Genomic DNA, 16965 nt, shown 5'->3' with positions numbered 1-16965 from the left:
TTTGCCTTACAATGGCAGAGTTGAATATTGTGACAGAAACCACCTGGCCCTTCACAGAAAATGTTTGCTGACCTTGCTTTAAACTGAGGCTATACAGATCATTTTAATATTGCATTCTGATCATTCACTGCACTAATCTCTTACAATGACTTCCTGTTGCCTTTAGCATAAAGATCAAAACCCATAAGATGGCTCAAGAGGCCATGATCTGATCGGTGCCCATTGTTCCTGCATCATCTCCCGTCACAGACCCCACTCACTCCCTCTGCTTTCAATGCTTCAACAGTGCTGCACTCCTTTCAGGTTTGTTTGTTTGTTTGGGGTAACATTGGTTAATAACATTATATAATTTTCAGGTGTATAATATTGTAATCCAACATCTGTGTACTCTATTGCGTGCTCCCCACCTGGTCAACTTTCCTTCTGTACCATCTATTTGACCCCCTTGACCCACTTCACACTCCCCCACCCTCTTTCCCTTCTGGTAACCACCATTCTATTGTCTGGATGAGTTTGTTTTTGTTTTGTTTACTTTTTGTTTTATACTCCACGTCAGTGAAATCATAACGTTTTTGTCCATTTTTCATCTGACTTATTTCCTTTAGCATAATACTCTCACGGTCGTTGCTTGAGTGCACCCCGCCCAGCCTATTTCAGAGCCTGCATGCTGCACCCTTTAGAACGCCTCCCCCTATTCCCTCATTCACTTAGCTCGCTGTTACCCTTTCTTCAGGTCTCAGCTTAAACATCCCTTACTCTATGTAGCCTTCTGTGAACTCTCCAAACTAAATGAGTCCGTTGTTTCCCAGAGCCCTCGGCCTAATTTGCTGATGACATCCATTTACTTGTCATTACATACTTAGTACTGTTTTCCACGCGACTGTAGGCAGATACTAACCCTTTCTGTCTTGTTCAATGTGGTATCCCAGCATTTAGCTTAGAATCTCACACGTAGCAGGCACCTAATAAATATTCCTTGCTCTCCCTTACCCCACTGAATTCCGTCAACTCTCTTCTGATACTGTCCCCTTCTTTATGTCTCTACAAGTCCCCTAATTGAGTCAACTATTATGTTGTATCTGGGTTCTTTCAATAGATACCAAGCAGGTCTTCTCACTCTGGATTTTTCTCCACGGTGCAGTGGGACTGACTTTTCTAAGAGAGCTTCCCATTGCTCGCTAAAGAAAGTTTAAAACCCTTTGTAATTTAGATTTCACTTGTCTCTCAAGAGCACCTGTTACAGTCAGAATGATTCCCTTTCACATCTTTAACAAGTTCTCTCTCAACTCTTTGAGTCTTTGCAAATGGTATTCCCTTCACCAACCTGAAACATTGTTCCCCACACCTCATTTCACACAGGTTATCTCCTAAACAGTATTTGGGCATCATCTTAGCCATCTCTACCTCCCGAAAGCCTCCTCATACGAGTCTGGTTTAGAGGTCCCTGCTACTGTACACCATACTGCATTCCTCCCATCACCCCCCCCACACACACACACCATCTGTTGCATGAATCACACAAGTTATATGAGAGAAGGGACTATCTGGCTTCTTTTCCATAGTATTTCCAATATTTAGCACAGCACCTGGTGCATTGGAGCCTAATAAATATTTACTGAATAAATGAATTTAAATGCTTCAAACTAAAGCAAATTTTCATTAATTTCCAAAGAAAACTTGGAAAGCTCACATTAAATCTTATTATGACTTCCAATCCTAGGCCCCTCAATTTATTTAGCATGGACCCCACATTCATGTCAACCAGTACTCCTAAATCTCTTACTGCCTTACATTATACCCATCACTTAAGTCCACAAGTCATGAATTAATTTAGTAGTCTAATTTCTATCCTTTAGGTCCTCGACTGCTAATCTCAGGGACTTCACAGTCACAGAACCTTTCTAATTGGCTTCATTAAAATGTTATGGCTTCAGGGTTATCACTTTGTGAGGGGTGTATATGTCTAACTATTACATTGTCTTGTACACCTGAAACTAATAAAAGAAAGAAAGAGAGGGAGAGGAAGAAGGAGAGGGACAAAGTGAAATTTATGGCTTCTAACTGCATTGGGTTATCAATACAACTTGTGCAGTGCTTCTCCTTATTTCTAGCCTGTTTCCTCATAGCATATGTCAACCTCTACCACTTAGCTCAAACCCCCAGAATATACTAGGCCTGCTCTCAACAGATGCTCCTGCTCCTCTGTCACCGAGGTAAGAGGGAATCAGATACGAATCCTTTCTTTGCTCTAAACTTTCTTTTCTTTCTCTTGTCCCTTTTCCTTCCCCTTGAGCTGAAGTATTTATCTGCGCTCCTGAACCTACTTCTTCTGGCCTGCTTATGGGCTGTTGCATCAATTTTGGTATTGCCACATCTCACATTAATTTAACTCACATAAAAACAGCTCTACATAAGGTCTCATTATGCCTTTCCATTGTGTTGCATCAGCTGGAGTTACATTCACTCCAGGACTAGTCGATTACTGTACACCAGGATGGTATAGCTCTTCCACACTTGATATGCTTCATTAGAGAAGTGATCATGTTGCCATCCTTCTGCTCATCCCTGATGAACTAAGCAGCGCTTGATATCACCCAGCCAGACCACAAAGTCAAAGAAAAGATCTGTGTGCTGTGAATGGGACTGAGGAAGTAACACGTCTTCTGCCCTCTCACTATCAAGTGTCAGGCATAACCATCAGGAAATGTATCTTGTCTTGGTGATTTGACACAAGTGATTAAAATCATGTTACATCACGTAGGGTTTTGTTGCTGTACAACATGACCTCAAAGATAAGCCAACATCAGGAACTTGAGGGTTTGCAATTATAATCCTGGAGATGGTACAGAGACTCTTGGGCCACATCTCCTCTCACACTGTTATATCCTCCCAGCCTTCAGTGCTTTTAGTCAGCATCTTTTCTAAGTCACAGAAATCAATAAATTTCAAAATACATAAAACAGAAAGAAAGGTTTGTGAACACAAAAGGATTCCTAACTGATAACTGGCTAGTGAGCTACAGGGTGGAGGAGTAAGGGTAAGGACTGTGAATTCAAACAAGACCACAGACCATTCAAAAGAAACATGGTCATAAAGCACTTTCAATTTCTCAAGTTTAGCTAGGACTTCTCAGAAAGCAGCAAGGACCATAGCAGTGTTCCTCAGATCTGAATACCCATTCTCTTTTCCTTGCCCCCTTCCAAAACCACATATAGTTAGCAAAAGCTTTACATTAATTATGAGACAAGGAGAGAAGACATAAGAACTAGCTTTGAAAATAAAAAGGAAAAAGAAAAGCAAACCCTTTATACTTAACTCCACCTTAAAGCAACTATTAGTTATGCTTTCATCTTTTCAGCTATGCTCACTTACCTATATTATTGTCAGTGTCTTTGGGGAAAAAAAACAATGTAAGCATTAATTTTAAGGATCTTTCACAAACCAAATGACAGTAGGTTTTTATTAACATATCTTACAATGTTGATTATTCCTAGTTTTATAATTTCTGCTTAATTATAAAGATTGATTTAGCTTCTACAGTAATGTACTGTATTTAAATGATCACTCATACAAGATAGCACACCAGTACATTTTTTTGAATAATATACACACATCACTCTAACTTGGACCTGTTATTTTTAAAAGTGGGTTTATAAATGGGACTTATAAAAGTTATAGGGGAAAAAATTAAAGTTCTAGTTTAGCAGCATGCATGTATGTATTCAAGTACGATTTTCAACCAAGTGCTTTTTTAAAACTTACTGGTGACTAATTCACCAATATCAAAATAAACATTATCAAACCCAAATTTTAATGTTAAGGCTAATATTTTCACTTCACATCCATATGCACAACCATAAAACATTCCATTTTAAATATGTAGTAATCAAAGTCTGAATACATTATACCATGTATATATAGCATAAGAGTTTCAAACTGTAGAATTATTCAAGTTCATGAATCCTGAAACAGTATTTACGAGAGATGTAAATTAGCATTTTGCTCTTCAACCACACTTACAAATGGTCTGGTATTCATAATGACTGATGCAAAAAGTATGACAGGCTGAACTTATGATACATTATTTTAAAAAGTAGCAATGTGTTGGAAAGGACAGCTATTTAGTTAAACAGAAATCATTCTAGTCTTTCAGAAAGTTATCTTAATATTTTGGAAATGTATATAAAAATAGCAAGCTATTTCCACATATTTTATTGTAGAGTTATAGGTAATTTTTTGACGTTTTCAACACATTTGAATATGTACTGTTCTGCTCTCTCTATTTTAATGCAAGGCCATCATTTAACATCCATTTGCATATTCTGTAATGTCATGACATTCAATAATTTTTAGAATGTATATGACTTTTTTTTACATCATTAGATTTTTTTTTAGTTTATTTTTACATGTAAAAATGTAATTTTATACAAGCCATGTATGTCCAAAGTACCAGGAATTGCTTGATAGCACTATGTATGAAATTATCATCAAATTAATTATTTGGAAGAAAAATCTTAGTAGCACTATATAACATGCTTTTCTGTAATCTTCCTTCTCTACTAACAGAGTGGGCTTTAGCTCAATCATTCCCATTCTTGCTGATTCAAAAACCATACCAACATAAACTGCTTTTCACAGCAGCTTCTAAGAAGGATGCAGATGCACGGCTCATTCATGAGGGTCATCATCACTGAGCCTTTTTTCCCCCCCTTTTAGGAAACCAAGGAGAAATAGCAGTGATTACATTGCACAAATACAATATAGCTGAACCTCTTGAGCTGATAGGAAAGTTCCAAAATTATGCTTCATTTGTGGGGAAGTCGGAGCAATTTTAATCCAGTCGTTTAAACAAAAACTTGGTAATAAATGGTGGGCATGAGCAGAATTGAAATCTGCCATGTGTATGCTCTTAAAACTTGTGATTTTATAGTAAAATCTATTTGTTACTATTTCTAGTAATTTATCCAACTGAAATGGCAAACTTTGATTTTTAAGGGCTCCCCTGCAACCACACGTCTCCCAAAATGTACTGTATTATATTAACAGCAGCTATCTACTTATTTTACAACTATTTCAATTATTTACCTGGGGAGAATATTTATGAAATTCCTGAGAATGAATTAAGTTTTCAGCAAAGCCTTAAACTTTTAACAGATTCCTCACAATAAGAAAAAATTTTAAAGTTCTACTATTAGACCAACTTTTACTATACAATATTTCACATAAATCATGTTTTACATTTTTTTCTAATTACATACAGCAAAAATCTCAAATCAACACAAGGATGGCAGAGGGAAGAGATGCATTATGTTTAGCAGATGCAAATTAAAACACAGAGATATAGAGAAGCAGTAAAACTTTAAATAAATCACACCCACTCTAAGTATCAATGAATAACTGATATGCATTGCTGGGAGAATCAGTTTTAAATAATTTTGTCAAGTTGTGCTTATTAATTGTAGATTTTTTTTTAAATATCACTAAAGAATGATACAATTTGTTACTTGTTATGTTCTCCAGATATTTAAAAAAAAATTATTATACCATTAATGTGATTACCAAGCACCTAATTTTGGAAAGGCTTTACAACATATGTTTTCTTTTTTTCCCTCAGCAAAAGCGTTATTCCCCCAAATTAATTTAAAGCTTATTGTTGATAAATTCTTAATGAAAACGATGATATAATGCAATGCTGAGTTGGTGAGTCACAGCCCATTGTAATGTGGACCCCATCTTTTATTGATGTGATCAAAAGTATGAGAAATCCACTGTTGTTCAAGAACTTTGTATCTTTCCTTACAAATGTAGAGAGGCTTGCCTCGCCTAGAATAAAAAGGAGGGAAAAAAGTATTAAAAAGGAATAAAATACAATGAAGATTTCACACACGTTTTTTAAATAGATTCTTCAGGGCAAAAATGTCACATAGTAATTTGGTTTATTTCATGTTCCCTTAGCATGTTGATGAGGAAAATATTTCAAAAACTAGAAATAGCTCTAAATTAATGACAGAATTTCTTAATATAAAAAATTGTTATCATTACAAAGCCAGAAATGGCATATTGTTCTTACTGACCATACTTCAATAAACACCCGGATACACGCATGCACTTCTAACCTAAGATCCCGGTCTTCCTCTCCATGAGCGTCCAAATACACAGAACCCCAGAGGCAGAACCGGTGGCCTCGAATGATGATAATCACCGATGCATTGATCAAAAGAAAAATCCCTGTTCCAGCTCCACAGTTCTGAGAATGCTAAAAAATTCAAAATATAGCAATTAATTTCATAATCAAATGGACTTTATAAGAATCAAGAATCCCTTAAGTTTCTTCAAATAAAACAGAAATATTTTTTTAAATTTTAATAAGATTTCATCTACGTTAAATTTTCAATCTCATTTCTAACACTTTATTAATAATAAATTAGGGGGAATTTGAGTAAGGATTATCTAGAGAAGCAATTAAAAGCCAACCTAAACCTAATTCAGAGGCATCTACAATAGCATATATGACTATTGTTTCATAGCACAACATTTTAAAAAGTATGTACCATTAAAAAGCAATAGGAGTAGGGAAAGGAAGTCAGTTCTCCTTAAGAAAGGTTTTACTCAGTCTCAGGTGTTTGTTGGTTGTTTTGTTTTGATTTGTTTTTTTTACCCTTCTACTGGATTAAAAAGAAAAAAAATAACAAAAAAGTTAGAACAACAAAAGAACTAAATGCTTATATGTATTGTTTGTTTTATTCAAAGAGTAGTAAAACCTGAAGTGCTGGCTTGACCGTGTGCGTGTGCGTGTGTGTGTGTGTGTGTGTGTGTGTGTGTGTGTGTGTGTGTTTGTGTGTGAGATTTCCATGTGACATGGGATCTGAGTTTTCATAAACTTTATACTATGTACTAATGCTTACCAGCACACATTCACAGTAGCTTTGTTGCTTGCAGCAAAGTCCTTTCAGGCATACAAAAGTACCACAAACAAGGCAAACGGCCGGATCTTTAGGAACCTTGGTGCAGACACTACAAGTTTTTCTGTGGTAGTACTGAAAAATGGTGTTGTAATTCTCAGGCAACTGTAGTAGGTGTGGTAATTTCCATCTTGATTCTTGAATAAGCAAGGCCTAAAACATTATCCGAAAACATTCATTAGTCCTATGTATGTAAGTCACTAAGAAAAAATACTTATTTTTTAAAAGGGCTTTCTTTTAAAGAACGGAAAATTTGTCTCCAAAAATGTGGCTTATTTGCTTAAATGCAAACTTTTAAACAGTTACATATTTTTAAAAACCAAGTTTTTACCTTTCTCAGGTAAACAATTCACTGGTTTTTTCTTTAGGGAAGGTCATAGTTTTAACTCATTTCTATTTCAGTGCTTTATAACCTAGAGTCTCCTTCCTAGAAGATGTAAAATCATCCTACACCTCAAGCTAAGATCTTTTGCATCCACAAGTGCTAGGGCTACAACACTTTATAAATTTTCTGCTTAAGTATGAAAAAAATGCCAAATCAGCTCAATTTCCCTGTAGGGTATACTTTATTGATTATTTTCAGGTATATAAAAATATTGGTAATAGCATTAATTTTTTTCTAGGTGCTACTCCATTAACAATTAAATAAAATGTATTATGAATCTATTATCTTAAGGAACTGTGGTTGTAGGAGGGATGGTTACATCATTTTGAACAGAGAAAGAAGTGAAACTATGAATGAGAAGAAGGATATCTATGTGCCGGGCAAGTAGGATGTGAAGGGAGTAGGCCACCAGTGTTTTTTCTTTTCCATTTGTCTGGCATCCTTATCTGCCTTCTTATATTAACAGCATTATAAGTCCTCTTGAAAAATAACTTCTTTTCCTGCTCCATACAGGTCTGATGGGGTTGCCCCATCACAAGATCCTGCCCCATCACAGGGGTGTATATATGATGCAAATTAGGCCAGATTCTCTCTCCTAGGGGTGTGAATATTGAGTGCACCATGGAGGGAAGCGGGGTACGCAGAGTCTTCCAGTGGTAGCACTTCAGAGAAAACAGAACGGAGCTTTGCAACCAAAGAATCTTAGCTGATACAAAACATGTGAAGTACTAATTCAGACTCTTTCAAGTTCACTGCTGTAGGACTATTTGGCTCCATTCACTGTTTATCTTGCTAAGTCTCTACATTCAAATCTAAAATCCCTGGTAAAGAAAATCTGGTTGACCTAGGATCTGAGTCAGGGTTAGAGATGGACCAGAGTGAATAGGGGGAGTAAGGGTGCAAGTCAGATGGTGATGCATTCAAATAACTGGTAAAAATTCTGCATATGTAGAAATACATGAATAAATGTCTACTGTTCTGACACTAAAACAAGTAATTATCACTCAATCTTACAAAAAGATGAAATATTTTTAAATAAATTCTTATTTTCCATCAATATCCACACCAATAACCATTCATCTAACATGTATGTTTGCTCTTATACTATCAAATAAGTTCATTTTTATCTATTGTTTTACCCAGGGCTCGTATGAAGACAAAAAAATTTAAGTATGCTCATCACTTTTTCTCCTGTCCTGGTTCTACAGTTATATACATCTCTTACTCCAAATCATTTCTCATAGGTTTCGGACATCAAAATATAACTTCAGATTCTAGCTATAATTTGTGAATACAGAAATTACTAAACAGGAAAAAGATTTTTTATACATAATTTAAAAGGTTCAATTAACTTCTTAATATTCCCTTTCCTTTGGAAAAAAAAGGTATCAAATGAGGTATTATCTCTTTAAGGATTTCAACATAAAATAGGAATGAACAAAAGCAGAGACATTTATTATTTATACTTACCTTGCCTTTACTAGTCACTTCAGTGTTTTAAAAATTAAGTCTAGCCTGATTCATCCATAGGAAATACCAATTTTTATTGTCCCTTTGATGTCAAAATTAAAATGCTCATTTTCCCTAAAACTTGGCTCCCCTTTCATCAATTCTATTTCTGCCAATGACATCATCCTACCACCTAATTGTTCCACAAATATTGGTTAGGTGACTAATCTGTATCAGTCACTTTATAGGAACTAGGGATTCAAGGATAAATAATAAATAATCTTTGCTTTGTGGAGCTACAATTCAGACACAATAAACAAGGTGAAACATACGGTGACTGTAAGAGACAGTGGCAACAGAACTGTTGTACGGCACGACAGAGGGAGGGGGTTAGGGCTGTAGAGGAAGATGGGCTATCAGACAAAGCTTTATAGAAGAGGTAACATTTATCTTTGCAAAGCTTTGATGAGTGATTAATTCAAAAGGAGAAAGGTAGGAAGGTTGCTTTAGATAAAAGTAACAGCAATACGCAATAGCACAGATGTTTGTAAATATATTGCACACTTAAGAAATATTCTTTTGTGGTTTGAGCAAGATGGTGGGCAGGGGAGTGGTACAGAATGAGTTAGAAAGCTAAGCAAGATGGTGAAAATCCTTGAATGCCATGCAAGGAGTCCCTATCCTCCTCCATAGGCAATGGGCATCATTAATGGTGTTTAAACAGGAACAGGCTCCTATCAGAACTATGTGTACTAGCTACTATTCTTCTAATGATTTGATTCAAGGTCTTAAAGTCATGTATATCTGGTCACCAAGTCCTGTATATTTTTCTCAAATGTCTCTTGCATTGGTTACATTCTAATTTCTACTATTAGAACAAAAGTCCAGATTTTATCCACCACATAAACAATAATATCTGGCTTCCCTCTCTCCTTACTTCAATTTATCTACTAAAAAGCCACCAGGTTACATCTATAAAACACTACTTTCTTCATTTTATCCATTTTTCAAAAACTATAGTTCTAGCTATAGAAGAAAGTCTAATCACCAAACCACGGCATTCAGAGCCTCCCACCACTGCCCCATTCTACCTTTCCAATTCACTCAACTCCAACACAAGACCTTTTACCAGCCAAGCTGGCAGCACTGGCCCCACAAATTTTAAAGTTAAAGACATGACCTTTCAGATGTGCTAATCCAAAGCTTTGACTGTTATTGGACAGTTCTCTTTCTAATAAATAAACTTACAAATTCTTTGTCTCCCTTAAAATTCCTTTGTCTCTGCCAAGTCTAATGCTCCGATTATTTAAGATATTCAATAAAAAACCCGACAACCTAACACAAACTAAGAGTGACATACTAAGACCTTAGTTTTGTTGACTGAAATATTTATGCTTTTACACTCATAAATGAGTATTATATAAGTAAACCATTTTAAAAATATAATTAGTTTAATAAATGCTACTAAGAACAATGACCTGAAATTTTAAATTCTCCATTATCTTACCTATTAATATATCACCACTATGGTCAGTGAGTGTATTCTTTTTACATACCTTTCCTTGTTCTGCGTGTCTTTCAGTAAATGAATTTATCTCAGAACACCACTGAGATATAATATCAAATGCTGGAACCGGCCAATCCAGGCAGGAGGCACTGATGAATGGATGTTCTGTTTGGTAAAATGTTGGCAGAAGTCCCAGGCAGCTGGAAAGAACTGAAAATTCTTCTTCTTCCTTTTAGACACAAAAGAGAAAATTCTCAAGACATTGCATCAAGAACATTTCCCATTATAGATATTTTATGTGTCATCCTCATTAATTACTTTTGAATAGTAAGAAAACTTAAACTGAGTCAACTAAAGACAAGTAAAGGGAGTAGGAGGAGCAAAGAAGAGAGACAAAAGTTCCTAGCTGTAAGCAGCCCCATAACATTTCTCTTCGAAAGTTAACTCCTCAGTACCATAGCATCTGCTTCTTTTACACATTTATTTTTAAAATTGGGTTGCCACATATCTGATGAATACAGTCTATAGATCCTAGCTACTCTGTGAAAGCAAATGTTAATTTGGGGCCAAGGGAAAGCGACTTTTGGTTATAAAGACATAGGCTGTCAGTGAGGATGAAGAAGAACAATAGTAGAAGCAAGGAATTCACAGGGGCAGTGCTAAATTGCTTGGATCCTGAATGAGTGTGAAACAAAGTCAGTTTTAAAAGGTGGGTGGAGTTTAGAAAACAAACAAACAAACAAACAAAAACTTTAGAGATCTAAGTGCCAGGCAATCAGAATCTCTATTCAGTAATAACAGAACCAGAGAAATCAGTCATCCAAGGACTCACATCCCGAACGTTGATTTTTAAGGTGCGTTTTTAGTCTTACAAACACCAAAATATACTCCTCAATCCCTCTTTATTTAACTAAAAAAACCATTGAGGAGAGTAGTGTGTCTACTTTCCCCGGTTCACTGGATCAATTACCATCAACCTACAAATTCCAGCTCCCCAGGGAAGCCTCCCCTGACCCCACTTAATGAGACACACTACCCAGCTCCATTCAGATAAAATTAATCCTTCCATACCTTGTAAACACTTCTGTTCTTGGATATTTTCTATTAGTTACTTTAAAAATAAATAAGCTATTCCTATAGGACTGTGGGAGTAATCCCTGGAAGCAGGAGTCTGTCCTCCCAGTGCTTGGCACAATACTAGACATTCAACAAACATCTGTTTGCAAAACTGAACTAATTATGTAGATTAAGTACAAAATTCTGAAATATGCTAAAAAAGATGAAAAAGCAAATTGATGTGCAGGCTAAAAAATATGTGAATTTTTAAAATCTCTAAAAATGAGGCCACAAATCTCCTATTTACATAGCTATGCAAAGAAAGCATTAAAAAAAACACACCATTTTATTTCGGTATACTTTACATAACCATAAAATGCACCAGCCTTAAGTGAATTTTGGTAAATGTATAATCATGCAACCACTGCTACAATAAAATTTTAGAACAATTCCAATTCCATTCCACCGAAAAATCCCTTTGTGCCCCTATGCAATAGATTCCATCCCCTTATCCTGGCCCCAGGCAATCACTGATGTGCTTTTTGACATCATAGTTTTGATTTTTTTTTTTAATTTCATATAAGTGGTACCACACAGTATATAGTCTTTTATGCCTGGCCTTTTTCACGTAGCAGTAGTATTCTGAGATTCATTCATCTTATAGCATGTATCAGTAGCCCATTCCTTTTCATTATTGAATCCACTACATGGTAATATCACATTTTGTTCATGCATCCACTTGCTGACAGATTTCTGGGTTGTTTCCAGTTTGTGACTGCTACAAATTAGGCTGTTATGAACACTCATTTTTAAGTCTTTATTTGGAACATAATCTTTCATTTCTTTTGGTAGATACCTAGGAGTAGGATTGTGTTGTACAGTAAGTGTATGCTTAATTTTTTAAAGAAACTGCCAAACTTTTCCAAATTTGACTATCCCATTATGCATTCCCACCTTCAATGGATGGAAGTCTGATACTCCAACTCCTCACAAACACTTGTGACATAAATTTGTATTCCTCTAATGAACAATGATGTCGAACACCTTTTCATATACTTTTTTGTCATTCATACATATTTCTTATGAAAAGCGTTTGTTCATATTTTTTGTCCACTTTGTGTTTTTTATTTTCTTATTATTCAGTTATAAGAGTTCTTGACATATTCTGGATACAAGTCCTTTCTCAATATGTATTTTTTAATTGAGATAGAATTCATATATCATAAAATTCACTTTTTAAAATATATAATTCAGTGGGGTTTGGTATACTTACAAAATTGTGCAACTATCACCACTATCTAAATCCAGAATATTTTCATCACCCTATTATAAATGGAATTATTTTCTTAATTTCATTTTCAGATTGCTCATTGTCAGTGCACAGAAATACAACTGATTTTTTTGTACATTTATCATGTATTCTACAACCTTGCTGACCTGGTTTATTAGCTCTAATAGTTTTTTTTTAGAGATTCCTTACAACTTTCCACATACAAAATCATCTAATTTGCAAACAGAGGTTGTTTTACCTTTTCCTTTTCAATCCAGATGACTTTTATTTATCTTTTTTACCTAACTGCTCTTTCTTGAACCTCCAATACAATGCTGAAAAGAAGTGATGAGGGCAGACCTCCTTGTCTTGTTTCTGATCTAAGGAGTCAAGCTTTCTTTAACTATTAAGTATGATGTTAGCTATAGGTTTTTCATAAATGCCCTTTATCAGAACTCTCTATTCTGTTCTTTTCTGAAGAATATTCCATTGTATGAATAGACTACAATTTATTTAACCAGTTTCCACTGATGGACAACTTGAGATATTTTCAATTTTTTGCTATTTTTGTATGTCTATTCAGGTATCAATAAATCAATCTCCCTATTATTATACTACAAGAGACATCTATAAGTGGAGCATTCATAGCTATACGGAGATCAAAGAGACTATGATATGCAACATTGTAGTGTTTTTTACAGACTTAACATTGAAGAAAATTACCAGCACTCTTCCAAAAATGTTTTGGGTAGCAAGCAGCAGCATAGCTCAGATGTTAGTAGTGCAGATTTGGCATGCAGACTAAATGCATTCAAAACCGGACTGCTTTACTTACTAGCTGTGAATCTTGAGCAAATTATTCATCTCTCTGTGCCTCTTTCCTTGTCTGTAAAGTGAGGCTTATAACAGCTACCACACAGTTGTTGTGAAGCTTAACTGAATTTACACAAAAAGCACTTAAAACAGTGCTTAGCATATAGTCAGTGTACCATAACTGCTACCTATAATTATTATTATCCATAGGAAAACTAATTTTGACAGATAGAAGAATGAAAAAAATAATTAAAGGACATATATTAGAGCAGTGTTTTTTTCAACTTTGGGGAATGGGGTTGGATAACATGGTCCCCTGTAAGAATCTAATAACTATTTTCTTCCAAGAAAAATACACATACACAAACATTTTACAAACAATGCTATGGAATTCAAAAATTACCTTAAGTCCCTCTGTTAAGAATTCCAGAGTTAGAAGATAAATAAGAGAGAAGGCATTTAAGTAGAAGAAAAGACAACCATATAGGTTACTTCAATTAGCCCTAATATGGTAGTAGAAATAGTGTTAGACTAAGACATTTAACTAAATGAGGAAGGTCTAATAGATTATTACTGTGGAAAGCAGGCTTGCTGTTGTCAGAACATATACTAGGTACTATTCTTAATTATTTCCCAAGCTTAAAATGTTTGATTAAAAAATGTACTGTTAAACTCAAGAGTCTCCCGGCTATTAGAAATAATCACTGAATTTATTAACAAGGTAGCCACTAGCTAAATGTAGAAGGTTAATATTCAAAATTCCTATTGAATTTCTACATTTCAGCAATATATTAAAAATGTAATTTTTAAATGATTCCAGTTACAATAAAAACAAACAAAAGACATGCATAGGAAACTTAGAAGTATTCTCTTTGGGATAGGGAATAAAAAAAGAATGCTGACTATTGCTTCCACTGCTCAAAATAATGCTGAGCATGCATTAAGACAGCAACAGAGTAATAAAGATTTGAAGGGAAGAAACAATATTGTCATTTTCGAATGATATAATCATAATTACATAGAACACCTAAAAGAATCAATGGGCAAACTATTAGAATAAGAGTGTTCTGCAAGTGGCCAATCACAAGAATTAACACAAGTCAGTAGTATTATTCTATACCAGCAAAGAGTAATCCGAGCATGTTATAGAAAATAAGATAATTTAAAGAGAAACTAAAATTATAAAGCCTATAGGATTAGCTTTATAAAGAATGCTCCAGACTTTAAGATGACAATTAAAAAATTCTATGAAAAGCAGTGAAAGAAAACCTGAATAAATGGACATATAAACTATGTTCAATGCTTTAAAACTATAAATTCAAAGCAGTTTTCATCAAGCATTTTGTAGAATTTAGAAAGAGAATTTACAAATTGATAATAAAAACCCATATATAGCTAACTGAAAAAAATTAGAAAGAAAGAATTTAACACAAAAAATAGTTAAAAAAAAAAAAGAAGGGACAGTCACCCTACCAGATATGTCTATAACAAAATCATAGTATTTAAAAGTCTGTTACTAGTATGAGAGCAAATGGCTCAATAGTATATACAATAAAGAATCCAGAAACATAGAAACCTGTTAGCATCAAAAAGCAGTAAGAAAAAGTTACTTTATAAATAGATTATTTTGTAAATAGTGTCAGGAAAACTGTCTCATCAAATGATGAAAAAATTAGATTTTTACTTCATACCTTATTTACAAAATAAATTCTAGATTAAATGATAAATCTAAATGTAAAGATAAAACTATAAAAATAATAGGGGAAAATACAAAATAACTTTATAATCTGATGGGAGAAGGATTTTTAAAATAAGATTCGAAAAGCATAAGTTATAAAGAAAAAAGCGATAGGTCTGACAGCATTAAAATTAAATATTTCTGGGCCAGCTGAGTGGCTCAGTCGGTTAAGAGCTTGCACAAGAGTTTGAGCTCCGAGCAACAGCGGTTCGAGTCCCGGCCCGAGCTGAGCAGCCGCTGAGCTGCCAACAAGTGGCAGGATTGGCTCAGCTAAAAAAAATAAATAAATAATTAAATATTTCTGTTCCACAAAGGGTAATACAGTCAAACACACGTCTGAGAAAAGATATCTGCCATGAGTAAAACTGACAAAACAGCAGCAAGATAATAACAAAAAACCCATTTTAAAAAAATGGTCAAAGAATAAGAATAGGAAATATACAGAGGAAAACTTAAATGGCTAATAAGTAAACAGATAATCAATTGCATTTATAATTAGAAATGCAAATCAAATTAACCATAAGTATGTACTTTGTACCCATATGACTGGCAAATATTAGAACACTGGATAATAAGAAGTGCTGGCAAGTACAGGGTGGAAAACAAGAACCCTCATGCAGTGTCAGCGGGATGTGAACCCTGAGTAGCCATTTCAGAAAGCAACTGGGAAGAATGTATCCTATGGACCCAGCAATGCCATAACTAGGTATAATACTCAGAGAAACTTTAAAGTACACAAGACATTAGGTTCATTGCAGCAGATTATTTTTTCCATGGTAGCAAAGATTTGGAGGCAGCCTAGATGTTCATCAGTGAGGGGTAAGTAAAATGTGGAATATATGTATACTGGAATACCACTATGCAGCAATAAGAAAGGATCATTTAGAGCTACATGATTAGGTCTAAATGGTCTAATATTTAGTAGGAAAAAAAGTAACAAAGATACAAGATTTATAGCACAATACCAGTTATGCAAATTAAACAGACATGAAACAACACTATATGCAGTTTATACTGACATGCACATTACTTCTGAGAAGTTATGGATAAGGTACCATTGTGGGGAAACGGGGGGCGGGGAGTATTAATACTAGAGGCACTATGCACGGTGCCATGAGCTGAGCAGTGTGATCAATGAATTCACGCAGATGCTCCTCCACCCTTCTTCTCAAAAATGAAAAGGTAATTTCAGGTAAAGAAATGAACAAGGGGGCCAATATAAATACTATCCGATGAATAAGGTGAATTCTAACTCTGACTGATTTATTAGCTTAGACATGTCTTCATCCTTCAATTTCATCACTGTAAAATGAGAACCTATTTTATAAGCTGGTTAATAAATAGCTCATCATTATAAACTGCTTTGTAAATATCTTTGAGCAAATAAATATTTAGTCTTTTCTCCCCCAAATAAAACAAAGGGCTATGAATGAATAATTCTTAACTTTGAGAACCACAAAATAAAACATTAAGGGAAAACTGCTGAATGTATAGAATTGCAATTAGAATCAAAGGGAGCAAAAGAATAAATTTTAATGAAACATTTTTGGATAAAAGTATGAAATATGGATAGCTGAAACAAAGAAAAAAAATGTCAAGTCCACAAAAGTTAAAGTATGCATAACATTACACCTACTTATACCATACCACAATTAACAAAAAGCCAAAGTAAATACAGTGCAAGAGAAAGCAAGTATCTATACATACTTACATAGTACATATATTTGTATATTTTATATTACATATATATATATATGTATGTGAAAACAAAAAAAGATTATCCAG

At 34.5% G+C, this 16965-nt stretch overlaps 1 protein-coding gene across 1 annotated transcript in view; it reads right to left on the bottom strand.

Moving 5' to 3' along the window:
• Positions 1-3446: 3446 nt before the first annotated feature.
• UBR3 (ubiquitin protein ligase E3 component n-recognin 3) overlaps positions 3447-16965 on the bottom strand; it is a 207722-nt gene continuing 194203 nt past the window's right edge. Inside the window, exons 35-38 of the mRNA XM_019656794.1 lie at positions 10353-10532; positions 6906-7115; positions 6117-6256; positions 3447-5823 (exon numbers count right to left, since the gene is read on the bottom strand). Coding sequence (XP_019512339.1) covers positions 5706-5823; positions 6117-6256; positions 6906-7115; positions 10353-10532 — 648 coding nt within the window. The 3' untranslated portion in view covers positions 3447-5705. The remainder of the gene's footprint in view (positions 5824-6116; positions 6257-6905; positions 7116-10352; positions 10533-16965) is intronic.

The sequence above is a fragment of the Hipposideros armiger genome, unplaced genomic scaffold (assembly GCF_001890085.2).
Source record: "Hipposideros armiger isolate ML-2016 unplaced genomic scaffold, ASM189008v1 scaffold_266, whole genome shotgun sequence".
Classification (NCBI taxonomy): domain Eukaryota; kingdom Metazoa; phylum Chordata; class Mammalia; order Chiroptera; family Hipposideridae; genus Hipposideros; species Hipposideros armiger.
This window is presented reverse-complemented; position numbering and strand designations above follow the sequence as displayed.